Consider the following 26,845-nt stretch of genomic DNA (forward strand, 5'->3'; position numbering starts at 1 on the left):
TTTAGGCTCTAGCAAATGAATGAGATGGACATTGAGGCTGATGCCCTTTTTTCCATGGCTGCTTTGTAGAGCCAGCCTTACACATTCAGAAGGGAGAGGCAGGAGAGGCTGAAATTCAAGGAAAAGCCATTAATTCTCCCCTGTTCTTATCAGTTTATTAATTTTCCTGCTGAACTGATTGGGATACCCCATGGCAATGGGTCTCTTCACCTACCAGCTGCTATAAACTCAAACATCCCCCTCAATCCAGAGAGCCACAGCAGAACAGAGCAGGCTCAGCACAGAGGTGACACTTGATGACAACATAATCAGGATATCTGTGCCAGCACCTCCCAGACACCAGGCTGACACTGGTGGGGCTGTGGTTTCTTCCCAAATAAACGCAGTGCCAGGTGACACTTGGATGGTGTTTGCAGCCAGCACAAGGTGTCACTCCCAGCGCTGTGCCCGGGTGATTTAGGTGTCTGACAAGGCAGAGCTCCCCAGCAACACCTACAGAAAATCTCAAACCCAGCAGTGATAATTTGCTCAGTAGCAGCTGGTGAACTCAGGGAATGGATTTATCCTCCTCCATAAACACTGGGACATTTATGAGTGAAGGCTGGATTCGTTCTCTGAGACAGCCAGTGCTGTTGTGAGATTATTGCAGTTATTATTGTGCTGCCAACTCAAACACACCCAGCTGAAATGTTTTCCATTAGCTTTACTGTTCCCCATTATACTCTTTATTTCTCTGTAAATAAACAAAAACAGAGGAACTACCAGGGGGAAATGTAGAGAGCTGAACTCAAACATCTTCACTGTGTTTGAAAACATCTTCACTGTGTTTGAGTTCTGACTGCTCCGAGTGTCCCCAAGACTGCGATCTTCACAGTTGGTCCTTACAGCCAGGCCACAAGGGACATGTGGCTGTTTTAGGAACCATTTCAAAGTGTTTTCTTGCAAGGAGGCAGGAAGGAGCACGTCCTGTGAGCTGATAAGAGCCTGGCCATGCTTGGGGCAGGGTTTCCCCATCTGCTGCCCATTACCCCGCGGAGCTTGGCGGGATGTACGTCAGTAGCGGCTCCTAAAGCTGTCTGCAAAAGCTAAACAAAGCTCAGCAAAGTCAAACATTTGAAAAGATGCCCAGTTATTGTCACCCCTAACCAAGCTCAGCTGTCTGTCCAAGCTTCAGACATCTTGCGACTGATGGAAAAGTCCAAGGTGACACAACTTGGTATTAGAGAACCTTCAGTCAGAGATTAACACACATTATCACAGGCTTTGGGACTGGGCTCAGCTTTAATTCTTCAGTCCTGGCTGCAGCACCTTTGCAATCCTCATTTAAAAGGAGTTGTCTGCTCCTCACTGTCTGTTTTCAGTGCCTGAATTACTGATGCAATTACATTCTCAGATTTATAACAGCTGCTAAATATTTTGGTCAAAGTATCGATTCTGAACTTCAGATACAAGCCTCTTGTATGAAGTTGGATGCAGGGCACAGGTGTATGACCTAAATAGTTGATTTGTACATGGAATACAGGATCAGTCTTGGGTAATTAACCTAGAAATACCTGTTTGCATCAACAGGATTCAAAACCTGTGGACTACAGACAGTGATGTGGGAATTAGTTCAGACCACCAACAGAATCCTAAATTTATATTCAAGCCTGGGGAGTTAATGCAAATACACCTCATTAGGCTATGGAAAGTTAAGGCATATTTTACATCTTCTGGTTAAGATCTTATTTTGAGAAATAATGAAAACAGACTCTGTCACACCAGGGTTTGAGATGGCAGCTGTGGGATGTGATCTGCCCTGGCTGGGGCGCTGGTGACGTTAGCCCTGCCCTACACAAATTACATTTTTATCAGTCCCAGAGATAATATCTGATGCAGTGTGGTGTGGTCATAAAACAAACTTAACTGGAAGCATCTGAATTTCGAGTCTCTTTGATACTTTCTCCAGGTTCCCAGGGGACACGTGTGCTCCCCAGAGCTTCGTTTGAAGTCTGCAGAAATCCTTCTGTTGGCCTCAGACTCTTTGGGACTTGGCTTTTAAAGCTGTGGGTGTAGAAATGTGCTTCATCCCTCTGCATCAGTGTCATCAGCTTTCCTTGCCTTTTAAGGGCAAGCTCTGTTTTTAGAGAAACACTGTGGGATATGAGAGCCAGAAGCAAAACAAACTTCCTCCCCCATTACTTCAATAGGACGTGTAAGCCTGTTGATTTGGAGCAATAGGATAATACTTTGGGTTTTTAGCATCTTGGCTGTGTTTTAAGGATCCTGATCGCTGCAGGATTTTAATGAGATTCCCCAGATCCTGATCCAGGCCCACCCAGCTCCTTCCCATGGGACAGTGACTCTCACTCAGCTGGAACAAATCTCAGCAGCCGCTGACCTGGGACAAATCGAACCAGTAGCCTTGAGATAAAACACCTTTCCAGTTCCCAGCCCACAGTCAATCCATGGTTTAATATTGTTACAGCCAACATGTGTGACTTCACTGCTGATTATCACAACTGGCTGGTGAGAGGAGCAGAACTTCCCAAAATCAGATTTGTGGAAGTTTAATAACAGCCCTGTTGTTATTGACCATCCATGGAGCACACGTTGCTCTGCCTGGGAAAAGTGCTTTATGTATTTCACATCAATGACTGAGATGCATTTAGTGACAATTCATACCAAACTTCACTTTAACTGTTCAAAATATGCTGTAATTTTTCTATATACTCCTTGGAATTACTCTAAATCCATTCATTTTACTGGAATAATGTATCTGTCAGATTGTGGAAGGAGCTGGTCTAAGGCTAATTCAGTACACACAAAAGTTAATGTAAATACTGAATTTCAATGAGGCAAATATTTCACTTTGAGATCTGCTGTATTAGCATCCAAGTGTTAAGACATAAATATATTTTAAATTAGTGATCCACAGAACAAATGTATCTGTGTAATAGCTAGCCTGGGTAACTCTTTTTAAATGCTGTGATTTCTTTTAGCAAGAAATCTTTTAGAAAGAAATCTTCTTTCTTTAAGTGAGGCTTCCAAAATGAATAGAATGGTTTGCCCAGTTTGGATGTTCATGGGAAGGTCAGGCTTTGACAAAGATGGTAGGAAAATTCAGTAAAAGAATTATAAAGGACTTTGGAAATTATTTTTAAAATTTAAAAATTATATAAAACATTCATTAATTATATAAAATATTGAATGTTTTGGTACTGAAAGAGGAAAAGGGGACTGTCCCCTGCATGTCTAAAGGAGCAGAAACTGGAACTAGAAACTCCCTGAACTTCAGGGAAAGAATGAGAGTGTGCAGCCCATGAGAGAGCCTGGGATTTGGGCTGGCTGTGAAGAAGTGTTTCTCCTGTTTGAGGAGGATGGAGGGGGTGACCTGTTGTTCAGCTCTAGCCCTCAGGCTGCTGGCTCTGCCACTAAATTAGACCTTTTAAAATAAATGAGTTCAGTGTTAGATACCAGCTGGGGGATTCTCATTGGGCTGTTTAAATTTTTCACTCTTGAAGCGCCTCCAAAGTTCAGAATTTACAACCTACTAATAATGCCACAATATATGTATTTTTATGAGACCTCCTACTGAATGCTAGTCTAATACCTTTGCTGTCTTTATTTATGAGGAGATTGTTTCCAGCTACTGTTAATGTATTTTACACAGCCCATGATGTAATTGTTAAGCAGTTGTAATGAAGATTGAAGGTTTAATAATGCCAAGTGTTACAAATTTCTATTTAATCATTCCTAAATCGATTAGTTACTTTCACCCAAATGCTGGCCCATCGAAACAGAGAGGGCTAAAGATCTGAACTGCTGTGGCCAGGCTTTGATAAATGGTATTTTGGTGCAGTGGTAATTGGGTTATTGAATTTATTCATCTTCCAAATGATGTTTGCATTGTCTCAGCATATGTGTTTAGGGCCAGGGGAAGGTCATTAGGAGCTTCAGACCGGGGGCATGTTTGGGTTAAAGTGATTTTGAACAGCCAGAGTTGAGGTTAGTCAATTAAAGGAAATAGCACAGAGAAATGCTACAGAAGGCCATGGTATAGGCTGCTCACTAGGGAGGTCCCAAAGGCCTGGTTACAGCAGTCTAAAGATTCTTTAAGTAAATGTCTACCCCTGCCCCGGGCTCTTTAGACACAGACAAATTGCTGTGAGAAATGCCCTTCACTTAAAGCACGTTTCACCTGTAAACAAATGTCACACTTGGAGAGGCCAAGCCTACAAAGGCCAAGGGAGAGCATGAAATGAGAGCAGCTCTTGTGTCCATGAGCACAGCCCTCAGTGAGCCTCCAGAAGGGCTGGGAGCAGGGGATGTGCCCAGGCTGCCCCTCTGGGCGGTGTTTGGGGCAGGACACCCTGGGCTCATCCTCAGCACCTGGGGTGTCCTCACTGAGGATCAGCTCCACCTTCAGGGCAGGGTTGTTTGATGGGATTGAGCTGCTCCAGAGGCATAGCTCAGCAGGGAATTTATTTAAATCTCCATCCTGGACAGAGCTAGCCAGTGCTGTGTCCTGCCCAGGGGTTCAGCATTTCTCTGTGGGGTGATCAGCTCTCCCTGCCCTGGGTGGGAGCATTTCCCTCATCATTTGCCAGCACGCCCTCTGAGTGACCAGCCACCAGCTCCAGCAGAGCCCAGACACCCAACCCATGGCTGCTGTCTGCATTTCTAATGAAAACCAAAAGAGTTTTGTCATTTTTCAAGTGTTTCTGGCTAATTAGACTGTTAGAACAAGAGAAGAGGAAGAAGCAGGAGAAGAAGCCTTTCATGTTTCTGTGTTCTCACATTAATTCCAGAGATTTTAAGAGTACCTGATATTCTCCAATACTCTGAATAGAGTCACAGGGAAGAGCACCCTTGACATGAAAAATGAGCCCACTGTGTTTTTAATACTTGGCTAATTGTGTATGGAGACCATTCTTTAGTTTCAAAGCACTGGAAGGAGGCTCCCATTCTACAATATTTCTGTTGGGCAATTTTATAAAAGCCTGTCATTTCATAAGCACACTGCTTTATATTTGATTTCTGTCCTCTAAACACTATTTAAATCACAAGTAATAATTTCTAATCTTGTAAAATGCCCAAAGCTTAAATCAATAACCATTTGATGAATACATAACCTGAGGACATTCTGTTTGGCTGATGAATGATAATTGTGGGAGTGCCTGGCAGCTTTTGTGGTTAAACCTTTGCTTTCATGCAATTAAATGGGCGATTCCTTCAAACACTCGACACAGTCTTAATGATAATTGCACAAGGAGCTTACTGGGGACCAGTGAGACAAAGACCTTGCTGGTGCCTCTGAAGGATCAGTTGGCAAGCCAGGGTGGTCTGGCTCTTCTGGATGATTTTTGGGTCACTGCTCGTGCTGTTTGAAGTGTCCCCTCAGCTGGCATGCCAAGGTTCTGTCCCTCACCCACAAGTTCTGCCCTGGGCTGGGGTTTCTCAGCTGCCCCAAGGCCAGGCCAGTGTTCCCTGGCAGAGCCCAGCCTTCAAACAGGACAGGACACTTCTGTACCAGTGGCTCAGTGATGGCACTGGAATCTCTGCAGTCCTGCATGGCCAGTTCCTATCATTTTATATCACTTTTATATCAGTTGATACCATCTGAGCCCAGCAAAGGGACTGTAAGAATATGCAATTATATCCAAACCATAGCATTGCCTCCTGGAGGCACATTGTCTTACCTGGAGATGTATTTCAGTCATGTGTTAATACCAAAAAAAAACCATTTCCATCCCTCCCTGTGATGTTCCTCATCTCCAGCAAATTCCCCCTGGAGCAGAGGCAGTTCCTTCCTGCCCAGCTCTAAAACTGCACCTCCAATAAACCCAGCCCGGTGTGCAGGGTGCCCAGGTGCAGAAGGAGTTTCATTATGTTCAGAATTATGTTCTTCCCTGTAGCTTGTGGCTGCTGAGCCACTTCCAGCCTCTGCAGTTGCTCTGCCATATGCCAAATTTGTAAAACCTTGTTCACATTTCTTTCCCTGCCTTCAGCAGAGAGCAGAGGGATGTGGAGTTGACAATTACAGCATTTCCTGCTGTGAAGGACCTGGAGGACATCCCTGGCCATCAGGCTTTACAGGGACACCTAAGAAATATCTTTTAGCCTTTCTTCCCTGTGCTGATGAAGTTGCAAGTGAGGCAGGAGCAGTTTGACTGTGGGATTAGGGATCAGCCAGAAAAATGGTTCCATGCACTGCCATTCCTCTATGTTGACTCCTGCATGGCTCAGAAGTGTGAGGGGGGAAAAAAGGTGAGAGAAAATGCAGCACTAATTATTTTTTTCTTTAATGATCAATGGCGAAACAAGCAGAGCATTTAGAGATTCTGGCATGGACGAGACAGTGAGCATTTATTTTCTGTATTATTCTAGCCACAGTGTCACCCAGGACTGCGTCTCACATGACAAGGCGCAATTAAAGGGAAATGTGTCCAGGCTGTGCCCCTGCCAAACTGAATCATGACCCTTCTTTTGGAAGCCTCGTGCATGAATCCCTTCCCTTGGGGAGCACCAGGCAGGAGCTGATTTGCCAGCTGCCACGAGCCATACATTTTTTTGTGCATGGATGTCATGTTAGTGGCATTACACAGTGGCTGGAAACAGAGTTTACACATCATCATGAAGGGCTTTTTTTAATGGTGCTCAGATACTCAGAGATGAGCAGCAGCATCCAAGGAGGGAGGCAGTGTTCCTTCACGGGGTGTTTGCTTTGTTCCAAGTCAAAATTCACAGCCATTTGATTTTTAAAGACACTGTACAATATATACAGATAAAAGTGTATTAAATTACCTAGTTTGAATATAAGCAGCTGTGGATATGGTAGCTGAGAGCACCTGGGGAGTTGTATACCATAGACACAGGATTTTCTGTACAATTTATTCAATTAAAGTGTGAAAAGTGTCTAAAAGAGTTATTTGAAGGGCTTTTGTTCTCCTGCACAATCTCTGCCTCCCACTCCTTTCTTTTGTGGCAGTCCCAGAACACAGCTCAGGAAGGAAATAATGAAGGCAGAAGTATCTGGGAAGGACACACAGCTCCACAGCAGAGCTGGCTTAGCACATCACTCCCAGAATGTCTGCTTCACAGGGGAGATTTGAATAACTGTCCTGTATATTTAACATAAACCTACTCATTAGAATTCAACATGCTTATATTGCCTCCATAGCAAACATTGGTTTTATTTCAAACAAAGACATCTCACCAGCTGAAGAACAGTGCAATGACTTACAGACCAAAGCACAATAAACAGAAAAGAGAAACTTTATACAGAATAACATCTAATCTGTGTAAATGTGTGTTTAATTCATCTGCATGTAGCCATAACTCAGCTCGTTCCACCAGCCTGATCAGCTTGGCAGGAGCATTCATACCCTGCCAGAACTGGGATTTTGCTGCCTCAACATCCAATTCCTGTGGCATTTCAGGCACTGTGGAAAGTCAGGGCTGGCCTGCAGGTGCTGCAGGTGCTCCTGAGCCCTGCATCCCACTGCCAGGTGCATGGATGTCTGAAGGAATCTTGGGTGACTCTGGTTGTCCCTATCTGCATTTCCGTTTCAATACTATGCTAAGAGAAATGGAGAATTTCTTGACAACGAAAAGCAACTTTGTTAATCCAAGTTTGCCAACAGAAATCACCCAGGCTGACATTCTTATCATGCTGAAAAAGGAAAAGATCAAAACCTCTGGCAGAGATGGAGATGCTGCTCCAGAAGCATCAGAATGCCCTGGGGATTTCTCTTAGTGATCTTAGGAGATAAATGAGATTTTGGAGCTCACATCCTCAGTCCTTAATTTCTTATAAGTGTGTTACATCACTGAGGTTCAGGTTGTGAACCTCTTCCTTATTTAAAGACTATTTCAGATCCTATTCTGTGCTGCCTTCAGAGAGCAGCACCTTCTGAACAACCCTGCTGCAGTGTCCTTGTAGGTGTCCTGTTCTGTCCTTGCTAAAGAATAATTCTGGCACAGAACTCCACAAGTACTGCCAATAAACACCTCTTCAGGTTATGAAAAAATGCTATTGTAAAGTGTTTCACACAAGACAGGAATCTTAATATACCCTTAAATTTATAATTGGTAATTATAGTCATTTAAGTCTGATAAAACTCCCTTAACCTAATCCATCCATTTTTAAATGAAATGTAGTTGGTATTAATCAGTAAGAAAGATTCATTAATTAGCTGGGATCATCCTGTGACCATGAAAACTCCTACTGGTGATTAAAGTTTACTGTAAAAAAATCCCAAGCACTTCCATAATCAAAAGCTTCATTAGTATTTGGAAAAATCTGCAGTTTTTCCAGAGTAACCTTACTACAGTGACTGAGGCTGTGTCTGTGTGTGGTGACAGTGTGATATGAATTTTACAAGAATTCTGATACCCAAAGTGAAAGTACAGAGCAGACACAACTGATAAATACCAGAAGGTAAAACATGAGCCAGGTCCTATAGTCATGAAACTCAACCTCCTTATAATTACCAGGAAACAGAGAAATTGGGGAAAAAATCCAGACTTGGGGAGATGACTGCTTTTCCAGAACTGTCCTTTTCATTTCCAGCAGTGCTTGGTGCTATCATCACACAGCTAGAGAGAGAAATTATTGGTTTGCACTCCCTGCAGGCTCCCAGGGGGCAGGAATTCCTACACTGAGTGTCCATTCCTACAGGAAAGGCTTCCCTGCTCCCTTTTTTGCTTTGGTGATGGGTGTTTGGTGATGTGTTTGGTGATGTGTGTTTGGTGATGTGTTTGGTGTTCTGTGTGTTTGGTGATGGGTGTTTGGTGTTCTGTGTTTGGTGATGTGTGTTTGGTGATCTGTGTTTGGTGATGGGTGTTTGGTGATGGGTGTTTGGTGATGGGTGTTTGGTGATGGGTGTTTGGTGATGTGTTTGGTGATGGGTGTTTGGTGATGTGTGTTTGGTGTTCTGTGTTTGGTGATGTGTGTTTGGTGTTCTGTGTTTGGTGATGGGTGTTTGGTGATGTGTGTTTGGTGATGTGTGTTTGGTGATGGGTGTTTGGTGATGGGTGTTTGGTGATGTGTGTTTGGTGTTCTGTGTTTGGTGTTCTGTGTTTGGTGATGTGTGTTTGGTGATGTGTGTTTGGTGATGGGTGTTTGGTGATGGGTGTTTGGTGATGTGTGTTTGGTGTTGGGTGTTTGGTGATGGGTGTTTGGTGATGTGTGTTTTCCACATCTCAGCAGATATTCCTGGCACTGCTCACTGCCTGATCCCTCCAGCAGCTCTGGGAGTGCTCAGATCCTCTCTCAGCAGACCTGGGAAGGGCAGTGGGTTGTTTCAGACACCTGACTGAAGGGTAGAAATGTTTCTTCCTTTCAGCAGGAGTTCATCACTGCAGATCAGGGCTTTTCAGGATAAACTCACTCAAAGTTGAACAGCTTTTCAGAGCCAACACGTAATGCAAAGACATTTAGTACAAGCAGTTGTCCAATTTATCATATCTTGGAGTGCCAACATTTTTAACAAAATTAACAAACAGGCACCTCATGGCAAACAGGGTGAAATTACTTTTTCTAATTAGGCTTCAAACAATATTATATTGTGTAGTTAAGGGAAAAGAACTTTGCCTCAAATTTCAAAGTGGTGAATCCCAGTTTAATTCTGCTAATGGCACTTAACACAGATGGCTAAAAAGAGTAATTATCTTCTTTATCTTTCTGCCACCTGCCACAAATGAACTGTTTTCTTTAATTGCTCAGAATTACTCTTAATCACACATAACAGTGACTTAAACCCTAGTCACATATTGCAACTCAAGAGCAAGACTTTAACCCCAAAGAGTGACTTCAGAAATTACCCCCCTGACCAAGAGCACAAAGCCAGGCTGTGCTGTGACACTTGGAAAGATTAAAAAGATTAATCTTTTCTCTTCCAGGTCAGAGCAAAGTTTGCAGGCTAATCACACAAGTCCTGTGGTCTGATCCAAGTAATTACCAGAGGAACCAGAAAGCTGTATCCACAGCAGCAGGAAAAATTCACACCATTTCTTCCTGTTGATTCACTTTCTGCAGCAAATGGTCAGTTGTAAAAGCCACACAGCCAGACTGATCTGAAAAATGACTTACTGAAGAACTGAAAGGTGTCACATTAACTACACCTGACTGATAAGTCAAAGCTTTTCAGATTCCTGGAGATAAGTTAACAAATAAAACAATCCTATTTCCATTGGGGCATCATTTTGAATTAAATTGATGTTAGGCATTTAAAAATCCCAACATGACACCTTTTGGAAATTTCTGGCTGCATTATATTTTATAACAGCAATTCTTGCCTCCCACCACTCATAAGCCATGTGTTTGTTGGAAGAACAGCAATTCTTCACTTCTTTACTAGTATTCTTGATGTCTGAACCACATATTCAGGTTTCCTGCAATGATTCAGAAGCCATCCCATTAGTTCTGCCTCCTGATCACCACCCTGAACTGAAAAAGCACTGATGCAAATCCTGAGTTTTAGCTACAGCTCTGTGCTTAAGAGAAATGAAAAAGCAGAAAAAGCACCAGCCTTAGTGTTCCATGAATTATGAAGTCTGTAACTCCCCATCAGCTTTTTCCCAAATTTGTTAGAGAAAGTTCCCAATAGAATTCATACACAGGGGGCTATGAGGAGATTAGGGTGGGCACTTCTAAGAACTCTCTAAGTGAAAACAAACACCAAGCAGACAGTTTCCCTTCTCAATATAAAAGAATGTACAGTAGAATTTATCTGTATTACACCTTTTCAAGAGCACACACTGATTTTGAAAAATTAGTCCATTCTTTTGAAATTTGACGAACTTACGAATACTGCAGTTTACATTTTTTTAAATGTGCAAGTGGCAGAGAGAAAGGAAATCATTTAGAAGCACAGACCTGGAAAACAGCTTTAAGAAGCTTGTATGTGTTCACCAATCTCAGGATAAACAGAGCCCTAAACCATGAAATGAGCAATGACTCAGAAACTCCACAGAAAAAGATTCCTGAACTTGATCTTTAAGGAAATTAATTACCTACGACACTAATATTGTACACCAGGGCTTCGCACTGTGCTCCAGCTTGGGGAGAGTTTCTATTTCATAAATTCCTTGAACCAGCCTGATTAACACTTCTGAGAGAGTCTCAGCTGTATGAGAAGTCCCTGAGTAGGTGTGAGACAGAAAAGGGCTGATGGCACCAGTGCCCCTGTGTATTTCTAATACAGCAGGGAAGGTTTCTCTGCTAATAATATTTACCTTTGTTTCTTGGTAAATAGCAAACTATTATGGGACAGTTAAAATAAAGGTCACAATCCACCTCTTTTTTTCCCTTTAAGAAACATGTTTACTTTGTGTTTAGCTTCAGCTAAAGAGTGCTTTTCCTAGAGTAATACAGTGCAGCATGATTTCAATGCATCAGCCCTTCTGACACTGACTTAATTTAATGGTGGAAGATAAGAATTTTCAGTGCCTGCTCAGGTGTCCTTATTGCCATCCCGCTCCAGCCTCCACCTGGCTTTGTGACAATAATAACAATAATAATAATGACTCATAAAATGGAGCTGTTTCCATATAAACATTGTCCGAGTGACAATGGGTGTTTATAATCAGCCCTGCTGGCGGGCAGTGAATGCTCTGCTGGTGTGCTGGGGCTGGGAGGGCAGGGGGCTGCAGGAAATGAAAGCAACTTCACAAGGAGGAGAGATTAAACACAATCAATCCATCACAGCACGAGGAGTAACGGGCTCGCAGAGTTTTAATGGACTAAAGAGTGTAATGTGTTTGCTTTGGGAACCGCAGAGTTTAATCAAGTATTTTTACATTTTTAAACAGGAAATGGCCTTTTCTGCAAAGGATATACACATTTGCAGTGCGTAAATCAGTTCCTGAGTCCCAGGATTCTGATCTCATGGTCTTTACCGTGCAATTAACTTTAACTCTTTCTCTGAGGGAAGGTCTGCTCGTTCTGGCAGTGTAATGTGATGTGATGAGTTGGTGCTGTTGGTTTTCCATGAATCCCAGCCTGGCTGCTGGGAATGGGAGGCTCATGGAGAGGGCTGAGCCTCTCCCCATCACTGTGGGGTTTCCTTAGCACTGCACAAATGTCAGGTTTATTTAACACTGCCCAGGTTTCAGGCAGGACAGCAGGTAGCTGTGACAGCTGCCTTTTAAATTATGCAGAAAAAGAAGCTGAGGACAAATAGAGCCAAGCAGTGGCTTGTTAAAGGAATCTCCAGGATACAGCCATGGTTATTCCTTCAGAGAACCCCAGGCATCACTTTGCAATAAAATCAAGTAAAATTGAGGGTGCATGTGCTGCCTGACATGCTTGCTAGGTACCATGGTATAAGGAGCTATTGCCAGCATAAAATATGCACAGCCACTCACACACAAATATCTCTTTTCTGAGATTACTGATAACTTATCTGCACCCAAATGAGATGGAAAAGTAACAAAACATGTATAGTTAATATACCCCCTCACTGACTACTTTTGAGAAACCCAGTTCATGCATTTTACATTAATTTAGCCAACTGCACATGCATGGACAGGATATTAGGATGATGAAGGTGGCCGCCTTGTCAAAATGTAGGGGATGCATTAAAACAGCCCTGAGTGACAGCAGAGCTCAACCACAGCCTCTTCTGGAAGCTAAAAAGGGTGCTGGGAATCCCATTCTCACCAGAAAATCAGGTGGCCCTGAATGCAATCTGTGTACAGATCCCCCAGTTTGCAAGCAGGGCATCCTCACAGGCTTTGCTACCTCCTGAACAAGAAATATTTTCAGTATTAAAGCTTGAATTTAGCAAAGTCTAATTTTCCTAAGTTTTTTTCTTCCCCCTTTCTAATTAAAAACTAAATGCTGCCATGAGGAAGAAGATATGAATGCAGAGAAAGCAAATGTTTGAAATACTTTCAAACAAACACTGAAACGGAATGGAAAATGTTAGAAATAAGTGTTCCTTTGTAAGTTATGGGAAAGGTTTTCTGAAGCATTCTTTAGGGAAGACATACCACATATAGGGATGTGATACTGAATGGAAAAATACTTTAAAATACTAAATAGGAAGAACTGTTCCTCTGCTTTCAAGTAGATTTCAAGAAGAGTGTGTTCTGCTTTAGCACCTCAGTTGAAGGATTGAAATAAAATTCCACATGAACAGGACAATGCTGTGCTGAACTGCTTGGCAGAAATGCAAAATAAACCAACAAGCTGCTGGGGAAAAACAGCCCAGCTCAGAATGCCTTGCTGTGATTCCAGGTTGCTGCTCCCTCATGATGCACCAGTGTAAATAGACAGCCTCAGGTAGATAAATTTCACTACAGAAATTATGCTTGAATTAATATAAAATTGTATTAATAAAATTATAGCAGGGAAATAGATAACAATTCACATCCCCCTAAAATCTTGAAAACTTAATTTTTTTAAAAATAGGAAACGCTTTAAGAAACTGCATCTATAGGTGAAAGCATTTGACCCAATAAAACTGTTCTTTTAGATTTTAACCTCCTTTTCTCTCTTTCCTTTCTCTCACTGGCATTTGTTCTCTATTCATGTGAATAGCTTCTCAGTGCTGTCTTCTGTGGTATCATGGCACCATGACCAAAGTGGCAGACTTTTGTCTCTGCTGGATTAATCAGTGTGTTCTTTGATCCATAACATATGCTCCTCGAAGACATTTAGCATCAACATATTCAAGATTTGTGGTCTGGCAGTTCAGTGCCTGATGTAACCCGGCTGATAGACACTTAGGAGTATTTAATTTTTTTTTTTTCTTAAATGGAGCTTGCCTTTCATCCATAATAGAGCTTAAACAACTGAGTTAAATACGTGATGTTAAATATTTGGGTTGATAGCTTTGCTTGAAGATAATTTTTTTTTTTGGGGGGGGGGGGTGAGAAAGCCTTGAGTGTCTCCCAGAGAAATTCCAGCTCTCTGTGGGCACAGTGTGGATGTTTTGATGCAGGATTTGCCCCAGGGTTTGTGTGTCCATGGGTAGGGAAGAACACAAGAACTCCAGAGCAGCATTTGTGGTGCTATCCAGAATACTCTGACACTGCTCCAGGGGCAGATGGAAGACCAGGGAAAGTTCCTTCAGCCCCCACAGCTGATGGAAAACCATGGAAAGTTCCTTCACCCACCACAACCTGGGCTGCTGACCCAGGGCTGGGAGGTGAGAGCCCAAATTGCATCTGCTGGGATGGCCCTGGTGGGATGCAGGAGGAGCTGGGGCAGCCCAGGGCAGCAGGAGGAGGAGGGCAAATCCAGGGAATTGGGAATTTGGGAATCCCTGGGGCAGCCCAGGGCAGCAGGAGGAGGGGGGCAAATCCAGGGAATTGGGAATTTGGGAATCCCTGGGGCAGCCCAGGGCAGCAGCAGCAGGAGGAGGGCAAATCCAGGGAATCCAATTCTCACCCAGCTCATTCCCAGGAACAGGAACTTCCACAATGGGGACTGAGATGGGAAATGGGGCCTTTATTTCCTCTAAGTGATGTGTCAAACTGCACTTGGAGGAAATAAAGTAAAACTGAAAGTTATACCAGAGGAAACTGGCAAGGGCAGGGAACGAACAAGAAGAATTAGGGGGCAAACCAAGATATTTTTCCTTTAGTGTATCAATTAAATAAAGGATATCAATTAATGAGATTCCAACAATTTAATTATTTTTCATTGAGAGGTGCAGCATGTGATTTACAGCCCAGCTACTCCTTTACTGATCATGATGCTATAAAGGGCTACATAATATATTGCTTTCTGCTATGCCTTGCACAGCTAGAAATGGCAAGAATAAAACAGGATTAACTGCCCTCAAAATAGTCTGGGCTTGAAATTAATTGCAAAAGGCTGATGTCAAAACTCCTTTTTGACTTCAGGAGGTGCTGAATTACCTCCTCATCCCCATCCTCTGCTGCACACAGGCATATCCCTGTCTATGGCAGAGTGGGCCCCAGAATAGTCCATGTAATTCTGAGCAGAGAGGATTTTTATTATTTTTTTTAAAGCATTGTCCTGCCATGAAGAATTAAACAGAAAATGAATGGAGAAACCAAATGTCAGCTGCTCCCTTAGACTTCAAGGTTCAGGAAACTGCTTAGTGGGAGTAGGAAGAGACTGGCAGGCTGAAATGTAAGAGAATAATTGCATTATAAGAAGATTATGGAAGATTATTTTTCTTGTGGGCCCCAGATTTCTGCAAAAACAATCCTGAATTGCATCCTACATGGCAAAATGAATTCCCCCATTCCTCCAAACAACCAGGCTTTATTAACTGCATATTCCTTTTGGTGTGGGCAAAATTAAAAATGGGCTCATATTGCAAAACATTCCATGCATCCTTCTTCCCTTTGACAACGTGGAGCTTAATGTGATTAACAACGTGGCAGCTCGTAGCAAAAGGAAAAATAATTGGGGTTTATTTTCAATATAGAACCCCCTAATAATCCAGAAATGAGCCTGGGAGGGTTCCCCAGCAGAGTTGGGGAGCAGGGTGCCCTGCCTGCATCTCCGCATCAGTGTGATGCTCCTGCAGCCCTGGCTAGCCAGGCTTTCTTTTATTATTATTTTAATGTTCAACCACTGGGACTGGAATCAGAGCTTCTCATGGCCCAGTATGAATATTAATAAGACACTGGGCCATGGATTTCCTGGCTGATTTTGACAGTTTAAAGGATCAGTTAGTTAATTAGAAGATGACATGGCACATCGCATCCCTTGGCTCCGTCCTGCCTTCTGTCTCCTCTTTTCATTTTCTTTTTTGACATGTTAGATTACATCATTACTTGTAGTTTCACTTGTTAGCCACACCATGAAATGAGACTATTTTAAGCTGTAATTATTGTGATTTCTCTCCTCCGCTAAGAACACGAAACTCAAAGAAAGCAGAGAGCAACTTGAATTTCAAAGTCTTAGGAAAGGAATAGATGCCTGCCAGTTTACAACCTTCTAACTACAGCCAAGAAACAGAAAAAAAAATTAAATAGCACAGAAAATTGTGTTGATCATCATCCTGGCAACCAATGTAGTGTTTTAAGCAGGCAGCTCCATCATCTGGGCTTCATCTGTGATTTAATTAATGTTTTCATAGGTGTGTTTCTCAGAAACTCAGTCTCTTCCCCCCAGCCATGAGATTGTGCCCCTAGAGATGTATGTGCAGACACATTTGTGTCCTAGACAGAGTCTGAGTTTTCTGTCATCATCATGGTCAGAACAGACACAAATAATTTGAAAAGAAAGTGCAGCTCTCTGCAGAACCCTCTGGTTTGGGGAAACAACAGAGGAGAGCAAAGATAGGCAGGGGATAAGAATTGTCATTGAAATCTTACTTCTCATCTACACCTAAAACCCCAAAACAGTCAAACTGCAACTCAAACCATAAAAATATTTAAAATAAATACAGTCACACCATAAATCACAAAAACTTTCAAGTTCTGCATGCCATGTTTCACGCTGCAGCCACCAGGATGAAAATTCTGGACACATAATGCAACTTTCAAAGAAACACAACCACTTATTCTGTCTGTTACTGGAAAATCTCATTAATCAATATTTGTAGTCTAACTTCCATTCTGTCTGTAAAATTCTTATCAAGGACATTGGTTTATTTCTGCAGAGAAACATCAGTCTGCAGGAAAACTGGAATGCAGTTTCTGGATTAGGGAAAACCAGCAGCTCTGAGGCTTCACTGGAAATTACAAGATTAGTGATTGTGTCTTCTGATGGGAATGATCATTTCTGGGTTATGATTCCATGCGGGCTTTGCCTTTTATTTTATCAAATATTTATATCTGTGTATTCATTTCAGTGCTGCCTGATCAATGCTGCTGATCAGAATGTGTATTTTAAAGGAAGCAATGGCAGAGGAGGTGCAGCTGTGGGATAACTCCATGCAGTTGGCCAATGCAAGAGCCAATGTGGGTAATTTATGTCTTTCATTAAGGTAAACATTGATTCACAGGGCTCACCAGAAACACAGTGCTAATAACAGGTGGAAATCACTTCCATTGCCACTGAAGATAAAGCCAGGTGGTGTGACCTGAAGAAGGAACAAAATTGGGAATTATGTGCCCTCCAACAGGGATTAATGGTCAGACTTGATGGCCCCAAAGGTCTTTTCCAGCCTAAATCCTTCTATGACTTTCCTTATTGAACCAGAATTCCTTGTTCAAGACGAGCCAAGCATAAAAAGTGTCCTTATAGTGTCAGAGAAGGCATTAATACTTAGAGTGCCTTTTATCCAACCAATGTTTTTGCAATAGGATTGATTTTATAACGAAATGAGACATGGAGCAGCATCGCTGCAATTCCACGGGCTGGTGAGATTACATTGCAAAGAGGATAAATGGGAGGCAAACACTGTTGTGTATTGTTGGTGTGCTTCATGAGCTAAACACTGGAAATCTGCTCTGGGCAGGACCTGAGCCACCTGCTGTGTCCTCACAGAGTTTCAGGATGGGTGAGAGCACAGGTGAGTTCCCAGCACAGGCACAGCCTGGCTCTGGATTGCAGCCAGCCAGAGCCCCCGTTTCCCTCTGTTCCTCTCCTCCTGCCCCACACACCTGCTCTGCTTTGGCTGTGCCTGTGATGCAGCACAAACTGATGCTGCTGTCCCCAGCAGAGTCCCTGCTGTCCCCTCTGAGAGCCCACAGAGGAATTCATCACACACACCAGCTCTGGAGATAATGCCAGTCTCCTCCAGTGAGAGCACATCTTTCCCAGCTTCAAAGGCAGAAATGAACACTTACATTGCCTTTGTTCCTAAGAGACTCAAATCCTGTCTCATTGAAGGTCTGCTCCTCTCCTGGGCCTTCCCTGCACAGGAGCTCTAGCTAAGAATTAGCAATCAAGCCCCTCATTGTCCACCTGAATCTAGAAATGAAAACAAAGGCAAACAGATAAGCAAGTCCTGCCATTTACCATTAGTACTTAATATTCCCACATATTCTTTTCATCGGGTGGTTAATATAAAACCTAATGAACCATAAATGGCATTCCTGTTTTGCTCTGTTTCATATTAAGTCTGGAGCAGTAAAAACTGAGAGATGAAAGATAATATCTTTTCAAATAGAAATGGCTTAAAATTCTTAATATGAATACAGTGGCTAAAAGACAGAAGTGAAGACTGTGATCCTTAGCAGGTCCTGGCAGTTTCTGGCCATAGGTTATTAAGCATTATTCAGCTGACCCTAAGGGGAGTTCATCTGGAGACATTAAGGTCAGAGAGCAGAAGCACTTGGACACACTCAAATGGATTTTACACCTTTGTATCTCTCTGACATTACTGTTTTGCTTCAGCAAGCTGCCTAATATCAGATATATCCTACTGGGTACCTTTCTAAATCACTTCAATTTTCTTTGTCCCTGGGCTACAGTTATATGATCAGGAGCCAAAGCCATCACAGGCTATGATATACTATTTTACTTCCTCGTTTGTATTAGAATGAACTTTATTAGCTTTTGGGGCACGTGTCTATCAGTTTTAAAGATGAAGTACTATGTCAATAGTTTTTATGCCGCATTCAAGTCCACCGAATCACTTGGCGTGCTCTGAGATTATTAAAAGGGGATTATCACTTCTACAGAAAACGTTCTTATTTTGAAATAACCATCACTCAGAGCAGCCTGTGCTTACCAATACTGTCTCTCTAAAGTGATGTTTTGCAGCAAAATCAAAATGGGTGTTGATGTTCTGTAAGTAATTTCAGATTTGCGAGCATGTCAACCTTATAAACACAAGTGTAGAACTAACATTTGACTCCACACTCCTGCGCTTTCATTATCCACTTTCTTCCTTTAAATCTTCCTAATTTGCTATTGCATATTCTTGTTATAACCACATATTCTTGCTAACAATAACCACAGCACTTTTCAGCATGCAAAAAGTAACAATTTGTGCAAGCTTAAATTTGTCATTCTTAAGTAGAAGCTGTCCAGTTAAATAACCCATAAAAAATTCAGAGATTAGTTTGGCTGTTGCAGCATCAAAACCAGGAAATCAAAGATGCTTTTTGGTGAGGAAGCTGAGGTTTCAGCTATCAGGGAAGAAGCTTTTAGAACACAAATCCAGCCTATAATCAGATTTTCTCATTTCCTCGCCAGCCTTCCGTACTTTTGGCTCTGTGGTTCGCAGTGGCCGCTTCCATTGTGCCATGAATGGAAAAGGGACAGGGGATTTGAGCTGAGGGATGAGGAGTGTGATCTGCCTGCAGACCCTTCCCTCAGCTGGGCTTGGCTGGGCTGGCAGCTGGTGGTTTTGGAGCTGGAGCTGCTCAGGTGAAGGAGGAGTCCCTTTTTGATGGGTTCATTCTCTGGCCTCGCCACCCAAACCCTGTTTCACCCCCTTCCCTCCCAGTGTCACCGCTGTAAATCCAGCTAGAGCATCCCCAGGCTCAGGGATCACCTTTTGTCTTCATCTCTGGCCAAGATCTCTTGGCAGTGCTGTAATCAACACCCAGAGGGGCAGCCCAGGGGAGGAGGAGCAGTTCCCTGGTCCTAGGTCAGCTCTCCTGCTTCTCCCCACCACGAGGTCTCAGTGCCATATTAAACACTTATTTACCCTGTTCTGACCTCATCCTTCTGCTTCATGGGAGACTGAGTTAACACAATAGGGTTGGATCTGCTGGCCCTGCAGAGCTTACAGGGACGGTGCAGGGATGCTCCTGAGGCATCGCTGCCTTCCTCGAGTGGCATAAATTACAAAGATATTGGACTTCTAAAGAGCTTCAAGGGCAGAGCAGTTCCTTCAGCAGTTTAACAATAAGTATCATTTCATTTAAGTTACTTCTGAGGATTGGAACTCTTTCAGAGATGCTAAGTGGAGCAAATAAGGATCTCAAGACTTCAGCATTAACTGATGGGAATAAAGCCAAAGTTTTACATTTGCTTTCACATCCTCTCTTGTGGTATGTTTTAGTTTAAATATTTTGGCTCAGTCTTGAAGCTTCCAATGCATAGGCAGATTGCTATGCCCACATGCAAAAAAACCCCACCAGAATTGAGATCTTTTTGCTGTTATATTTAGAGTGTGTATTTAATTATTGTGCCTGCACGATGCCATAGAAAACCCTGGTTTGCTTTCACATATTCAACAAAGAACTTTTCAGAAGGGTATTTTTAAATTAGATCCACACTAATTACATGTATTATTAAGAACCCAACGCTTCACAGCTATCAGTGGGTTGTATTATTGAACATTTTCAAATAAACACAGGGAAAGAGAACTCAGTCTGAACACATTCCCAGCAGAGGCACTCGAGCTTTATTAAAAGTAACCCAATGGTTATAATTAAAAAACACCTCTCACACTTTGAAATATCCCAGATACTTAACTTTGAAGTGTGGTTGTGGAACACAGTTCTCTTTCACACCGCTGTGGGTAACCATAATCTGTACAGTTCCATGACTTCTGTTTATTTAGCACACCAAAGCAAGAATTATTTATAAAGTCACAGCTGTTCTTTTTCCTAGCTTTTGTTTCTCGCAAGTCTTAAATATTTGCAAAAACAAGAAAAGTAATCAAAGTATTGATACATTAAGCAAACGCTCCCCTAATCACGCTGCTTAAATAGGAATCACTTGTTTAAACAGAACTTGCTAAGTATATGTACAGAAATACAGCGTTAAATAGTTACTGCGGAGCAGGGAAGCCAACTTGCATTTAAAGAAACAAAATAAACAATGCCAAGCCATCAGTGCTATCGCAGGCAGCCACTCCAGCATTAGGAGCCGGGTTTGGTGCGTGGCCAGCTCCGAGCAGGAGCTGTGTGCCATCTGCTCCTCGCACAAAGGACACGAGTTTATTCTCGCTGGTGGGAACTGCTGTCCGAGAGCCAACCCTTGGCAGCGCCAGTGCCTACCCTTGAAAAGCTGGCAGAGAGTGCATTTTAGCCTTTGAGTTCCCTAATAATGATCCCCTGCAGGGTGCAGGTCCCTCATGAGCGCTTCATTTCCCCCTTTATTCTGATTCAGCATCCCGTGCAGACGGGCAGGACACCTGACGTGCATCAGCCTCCTGTGGACTGCCCTTACCTGGCAGCCTCAATCAGGGCACAAATCAAACATTGAAACTGCAGATTTGTTATATAGATATAGATATATAGATAGAGATAGATATAGATGATATAGATTATATAGATAGATATAGATATAGATGATACAGATAGATATAGATACAGATATAGATATAGATGTATGGATATATGGATGTATTAGGTTTGTAGTTGCAATCCTAGAGGTTGCAAACTGAAGCCAAGACACGTCCAAAACGCAAACCCATCCCCGGTGTGTGGCAGCGTTCCCTCCTTGTCTGCCCAGGACCTCGGGGACAAGAGCAGCACCCTTCCCTTTGTGAAGCAGTCTGGCTGCTTCCCACCTTCTCTGTTCCCTGGGAATTAGCTCTTTAGGACGCAAAAGCGAATTTGTCTGATAGCGGGAGCCAGGTATTGTGGCGGGGGGGATTTTGCAGGCGCGGCCGCACGCAGGCGGGCAGGCAGTGAGTAATCTAGATAAATGCTAATGAAAGCTCTCGCTGGCACCTTGTGTATTCAAAGGCTATTTCCCATTGTTCCCGGTCAGCTGGCTCGCTGACTTCCCATTCAGCCCGGATTGCTCACACTCAGCTGGGACCACTCTAACATTCCCATTACACGTGATGGAAACGCTGCCTGCCCGTCCCTTCGGTTAAGCTCATTATCTGTGGCCCTGGCGAGACCACACATGGCACATCGTTAGCGCTGCTGACACATCCCAGGACGAGCAGGAAACCTGGGCTTACCTGCCCCAGGTACAGCAGGTGCTGAGGAGGGCTCCTGTAAGGCTGCCTTGGTCAATATGTTATTTAAAAAGTCACATAATTCACATCCAGCCCATCCCAAAAACTCGTGTGGCTCTCCCTGCCTGGGTGAGGAGCACAGAGAGCATCCCTTTGTTCCTGGAACCCATCCTCCCACCTCACAAAAACCCAGCTGGCCTCCTCAGACCTGGCACCACTCTCTGAACTCTGTTAAAGTCCCTCAGGAATTAAACTGGAGGCTTGCACCGACTTTGTGCTGAGAACACGCAAATTGCAACAGCTCAGGACCAAATTTAGCAGATTTCACAGGGACAGCGCAAACCATGCTGGTGCCAAACTTCAGATTCTTGTTTCAAATTATGTTGATGCTGAAACCCCTCTCAAAGAAAGCATCCAGAATTGCAGAACATGGGCAAACTTTATTTTCTCCCTGTAATCTTACTCTTGGAAATGACTGAAACTTCAGCTCCAGTGTACCCTTAAAGGCAGAAATCAGCACTGGACAAAGCCCAGAACACAAGTTTACAGCCCAAATGTTTAAAGTTTGGCAAAGTGCTGTAAAAACCAGCCTATATTGACCCAAGACAGTGCTACTATTTTTGCCTGTGAGATGAATAGTGGAGATGCAAGTTATATTTGAACAATGGAAACATCTCCAGTGAGATGGGCACTGGCCTGGCTCCAGAGCAGCTCATTTACCAGGGGCCATGGCAGCTGGAGAATCCCAAACATCGCATTTATGGGACCCTCCACTCACACATCAAAACAAGTCTTCTGCTGGGCTTATTCTCCTGGCTTGATTTAGGGATTATCTCTCTGAATCAGATGAAACATTATCTCCTGCAGTCTATCACGTTGCTATAGGGAAATAACAAATAGGTGTGTTTCCGTTGAAACTGGAAATTAAATATCCCACATGTTTCTGGTTTGTTTCTAAGCAGATCCATCTGCATGCTAGTCCTAAAAAAAAAATAAAAATCCTGACTGACCTCAGCCACCTGAACAGAACACTAACATTTATTTAAATGGCATCTAGCATTTGAGAAGAAACTTAATTGCATTTAAGAAGAAAACCAAAATCACAGGCAACATTTTTGGAAGCTTTACCTCAAGTTGCTTAATCAAATTACATAACCAAAAAAATTATCTAATCAAAGCCATAAACTTTTTTACAATTTCCATAGAGTCTGAGGTTTTTTTATTTAATTCACTTATCATCATCATCATCTTTTTCTGCTTGTAGGGAACACTAGTCCCCTCATGCAAGAATTTTCCAGTTGTTCAAGATCCACAGTCACTGGCTGTCAACCAGCTTTGGAAAAGCTGCAGTGTTTGAGTGGCATATCCGACCAGGGATAGCCTGAATCAATCCTTGAGGGCAGCAGTAACATCCAGGCTTCCTCCACCAGCTTCTGCCACCATGGCAGCAGTTCTCTCAACAGGCAAACAGCTCAGGGATGAAGTTCCTGCTTGTTTTGGGTGTTGGGAGGGGGTTTCAGTCACAGGTGGGATTGTCAGGGACCCCTGGAGATCACCCAGTCCATCCCTGCCAGGACAGGGTCATCCAGACCAGGTTGCACAGGGTGATGTCCAGGTGGGATTTGAATAACCCCAGGGAAGGAGACTCCACAGCATCCCTGGACAGCTGTTCCTGGGCTCTGCCACCCTCACAATAAAGAAGTTTTTTCTCAGATTCAGATAGAACTTCCTGTGTTTCAATTTGTGCCCAATGTCCCTTGTCCTGTTGCTGGACTCCACTGAAACGAGGTCTTCTTTCTTTCTGTTGTTTCTTTCTGTAGGCAGGCAAATTTTCTTGTCAGTCTCTGTTTACCAAAGTTGTGCTAAAGCGTGAGCTGCATGGCAGTAATGAACATTTTAATGCAAACTGTGAGTCAGTGCCTTTGTAGCAAGAGCTGAGTGTCCTACAGGATCCCTACAGCAAGCACCTGTGTGCAGAGTTTGGCCAGAAAGATGGTCCTTGCACAACACTTCCCTTGTGATCCACAGAAACTCGCTCAGCAAATGTCAAAACCAGTCAGATAAGCATGGCCAGGATCCATCCAGGCTGTCCCTGCAATTCCTGAGGGATTCCTTGCTATCACTCCTGGCTGCTCGGTCACCCTCTTCATGGCACAATGAGTTGCAGTGAGGTTATAAAAATGTAGCCCCTTCTGAGTGCTTAAACAACTGGGAAAATTATGGTCAATCCACACTCCCAAGGCAAGGTAGCGCTTCTCACAGGCTGGAAAATATCCATAAAGCCTGTGAGTTACGAGTACTTTTCTAGCTCATTGGGCAGTTCACTGCTGTCTTATCCTTTACATCTGTGGTGCAGGTTTAATGCAGATCTACACTCTCAAATGCTGAGTACTCATAAATGCCACGCTGATTTTATTGTACATATTTTTATAATCTCATAAAGTTTATATTTTTAATATCACAGATAATATGTGAAGCTGTCATTTACACCGCTGAAATACACAATGGGAGTCAGTGGCATAAATGGCCATTTTTCACTTGGAATATATGTTAATATAAAACTAATTTATATTAATACAAGACACTTTTTGGTTGGGGTTTTTTTTCCCCCTAAATCCACATACATTCTCATATATCTTTGCTCTGCAGCCAGGCTGTGGAGGCTTTCAGGGACAGAGATGCCTTTCTCTGTTGTGCTTGTTAAACACTCAGTTCAGTCAGCTGCTGCTGTAAAACTGAGGCTCTCAAATAGCACCACAGTCCAGGAGGGAAATAAATGCTGCTGAGCATATTCAACTTCACCCTGGCTGAGTTCTGCACCACGACATTCATTTCCTTGTGCCTTACGTTTAAACCCTGCTCCCAGCCTGCTGAAATGTGGGAAGAATTATCCTGAGGGACCGCAGTAAAACGCAGTCGTGTTTATTTGTAATTGCTACAAAACGCTTTACAAAATTGTTAGTGTCCTTTATTATGCCTGCTACTGAAGCACTTGCCTGTTAATTAGAGAAATTTCAGCTGTCTTAGCTGGCAATTATAGCTTGTGTATCACTGCCTGTTATGAATAGTCAATGAGAGCTGATTAATATGCATGAGCGGCGGTATATAGCCATGCCTGGGAGCCGGGAGAGGCAGAGGGAGGGAGCTGCGAGCCGGGGACGGGCAGAGCTCCGCGGTGCTGCCACCACCAGAGCCGGCACAGCATCACCTGCGGGGCCAGCATCACCTGGCAGCGTCACCTGCGGGGCCAGCATCACCTCCAGCATCACCTGGATGCCACGGGCACCGCTCTGGCTGCTTGGGGGAATAAGGAGGATCCTTTGTGCCGCTCCAATTTAAACATGGGATGCAGTTTGTGCACTCTGCAGAAGCCAGAAGAGCAGTACAAGTTGCTGTATGAAGTTTGTCAGGTAAAGGATTCGATTTCTTTTCTGGAAGGAAATGGTCTCTCTTAGGATTGTGGGTGCTGTTAAGTGCAGGGAAGGTGGAATGTCAGGAACTGGAACTGAAAGTGAGTTTACATTGTTTGAAGTCTGTGTGATAGTGATTGTGTTTTTAGCCTGTGTGTTCCCATTCATATGTGCAGAATATGAGGTATTTAAATGCAGCTATTACGCATGAAACTTTTCACAAAACTTTCATCACAAAATAAGGCTGTGTTTATTTCTCCAGTGTAGGTTAGGTTAAATTCCTTGTCAAGGATCTTGGTTTGGTCACACACTCCTTGCACAAGTGGAAAAGATGCATGAGGAAGGTTTTGTACCTGTTTACAAGTACCTAGAGCCACTTGTTTGTGTGCAGTGTGTTCACTGTGCTCAGTCTGGTCTGAGTGCCTGTCACTGAGAGTTTGTAGTTAGTCGTTGTAGCTGTTGCATGTTGCTGTGTAAAAACACCAGCTAACACATTTGACAGCAGATTAAAACTACTGCCCTACAGATCTTTGTATACCAAATTACTCATATGAACCTTCTGAGAAGTTTTCTGTGAGTGTGTTAACACATGAACCTCTATTGCAAAGACTTTATTTCCCCATTCTGCCTTTCCTTCTGTGTGCCTCTGAAATTCCTTACTCTGTCACATCCACAGTACAGTTTGGACTGAGGCAGGGGGATGGAGCACTGCAAAGTCATGGCCAGGTCTTTCAGGATGTGTTCCTGCAGATCTCCCTGGAAATACTCATAGATAGAAACACTCACAGTCAGTACTGAGAATGTGGATTGGGCTGTTTGTACAAAGGCTGGATGGACAGACACTACCCAGACCCTTCAAGCTGTACTTTCCCCCCTTGCCATTCCTGAGGTGGTTTGGGAGAAGTGACGAGTGCTGGGTGCCATTCCCAGCGCTGCTCCGAGCTGCCGGCAGAGGGAATTGCTCAGCAATCCCGTGTCTGCTGCCTTCCCACCTGCAGCTGATCCCAGACCCTGATGGCACTGACAACAGAGTGAATAAAAGATGTGCTCTGTGTGCTATGCTAGTGGGGAAGTGATTAAATTTTAACCACGTAGTTGTGATCTAATTCTCGCTCGCTCACCCAAAGGACGCTGACGCTTTGCGGAATAAAAAAAACCTGGGGGGGGCAAATAGAAAGACATGTTGACTGTCATTTCTATTTATACCAGCACACTTCCACTTGCTAAGCCGCTGTGCGTGTGATGGGGGCAGGAATTTTGCAGGGAGGGAATCAGATTTTTCGGCCAGTGTTCTGAACTGAGAAGCAGGTGCTGCCTGCAGCAGCACACCTGGGGCCAGGTATGGTCTGTGTGAATGCTCTGCTCACATACAGCACTGGCTGGGGGAGTAATTCCTTGTCCTGGCAAGTTTTTGTGCAGTCTGTGTTTGGGGACTGTCAGTGAGTGACATTCAGGAGTGCAACAGCCAGGACAGACAGACAGCACCTGATCAGGACGCTGTGACTGCTCAAGGCTTGCTCAGTTCTTGTTGTGAAGGGAAGGGGGCAGAGAACCTCTGAAACTTACTGACATCTCCCGACAGATGCAAGACAACATTCTTTAAATACATGTCCTGAAATCAGTCCCAGGAACGGTTCCTGCTGATATCTGAGATGACTGAACTATCCAGGGCTGGCTGCAGGTGCAGATCCCTGGCAGGAGTTT

General features: G+C 43.5%; 1 protein-coding gene across 2 annotated transcripts in view; it reads left to right on the forward strand.

Moving 5' to 3' along the window:
- PDZRN3 (PDZ domain containing ring finger 3) overlaps positions 1 to 26,845 on the forward strand; it is a 131,118-nt gene that overhangs the window by 75,174 nt on the left and 29,099 nt on the right. The window contains exon 1 of one of the 2 annotated variants that reach the window (XM_059480039.1): positions 24,901 to 25,141. The exons of the other annotated variant lie outside the window; for it this stretch is intronic. Coding sequence (XP_059336022.1) covers positions 25,073 to 25,141 — 69 coding nt within the window. The 5' untranslated portion in view covers positions 24,901 to 25,072. Of the gene's footprint in view, positions 1 to 24,900; positions 25,142 to 26,845 lie in introns of those variants that run through there. 2 annotated transcript variants of the gene reach the window in all.

This window comes from Ammospiza nelsoni, chromosome 11, assembly GCF_027579445.1.
Source record: "Ammospiza nelsoni isolate bAmmNel1 chromosome 11, bAmmNel1.pri, whole genome shotgun sequence".
NCBI lineage: Eukaryota > Metazoa > Chordata > Aves > Passeriformes > Passerellidae > Ammospiza > Ammospiza nelsoni.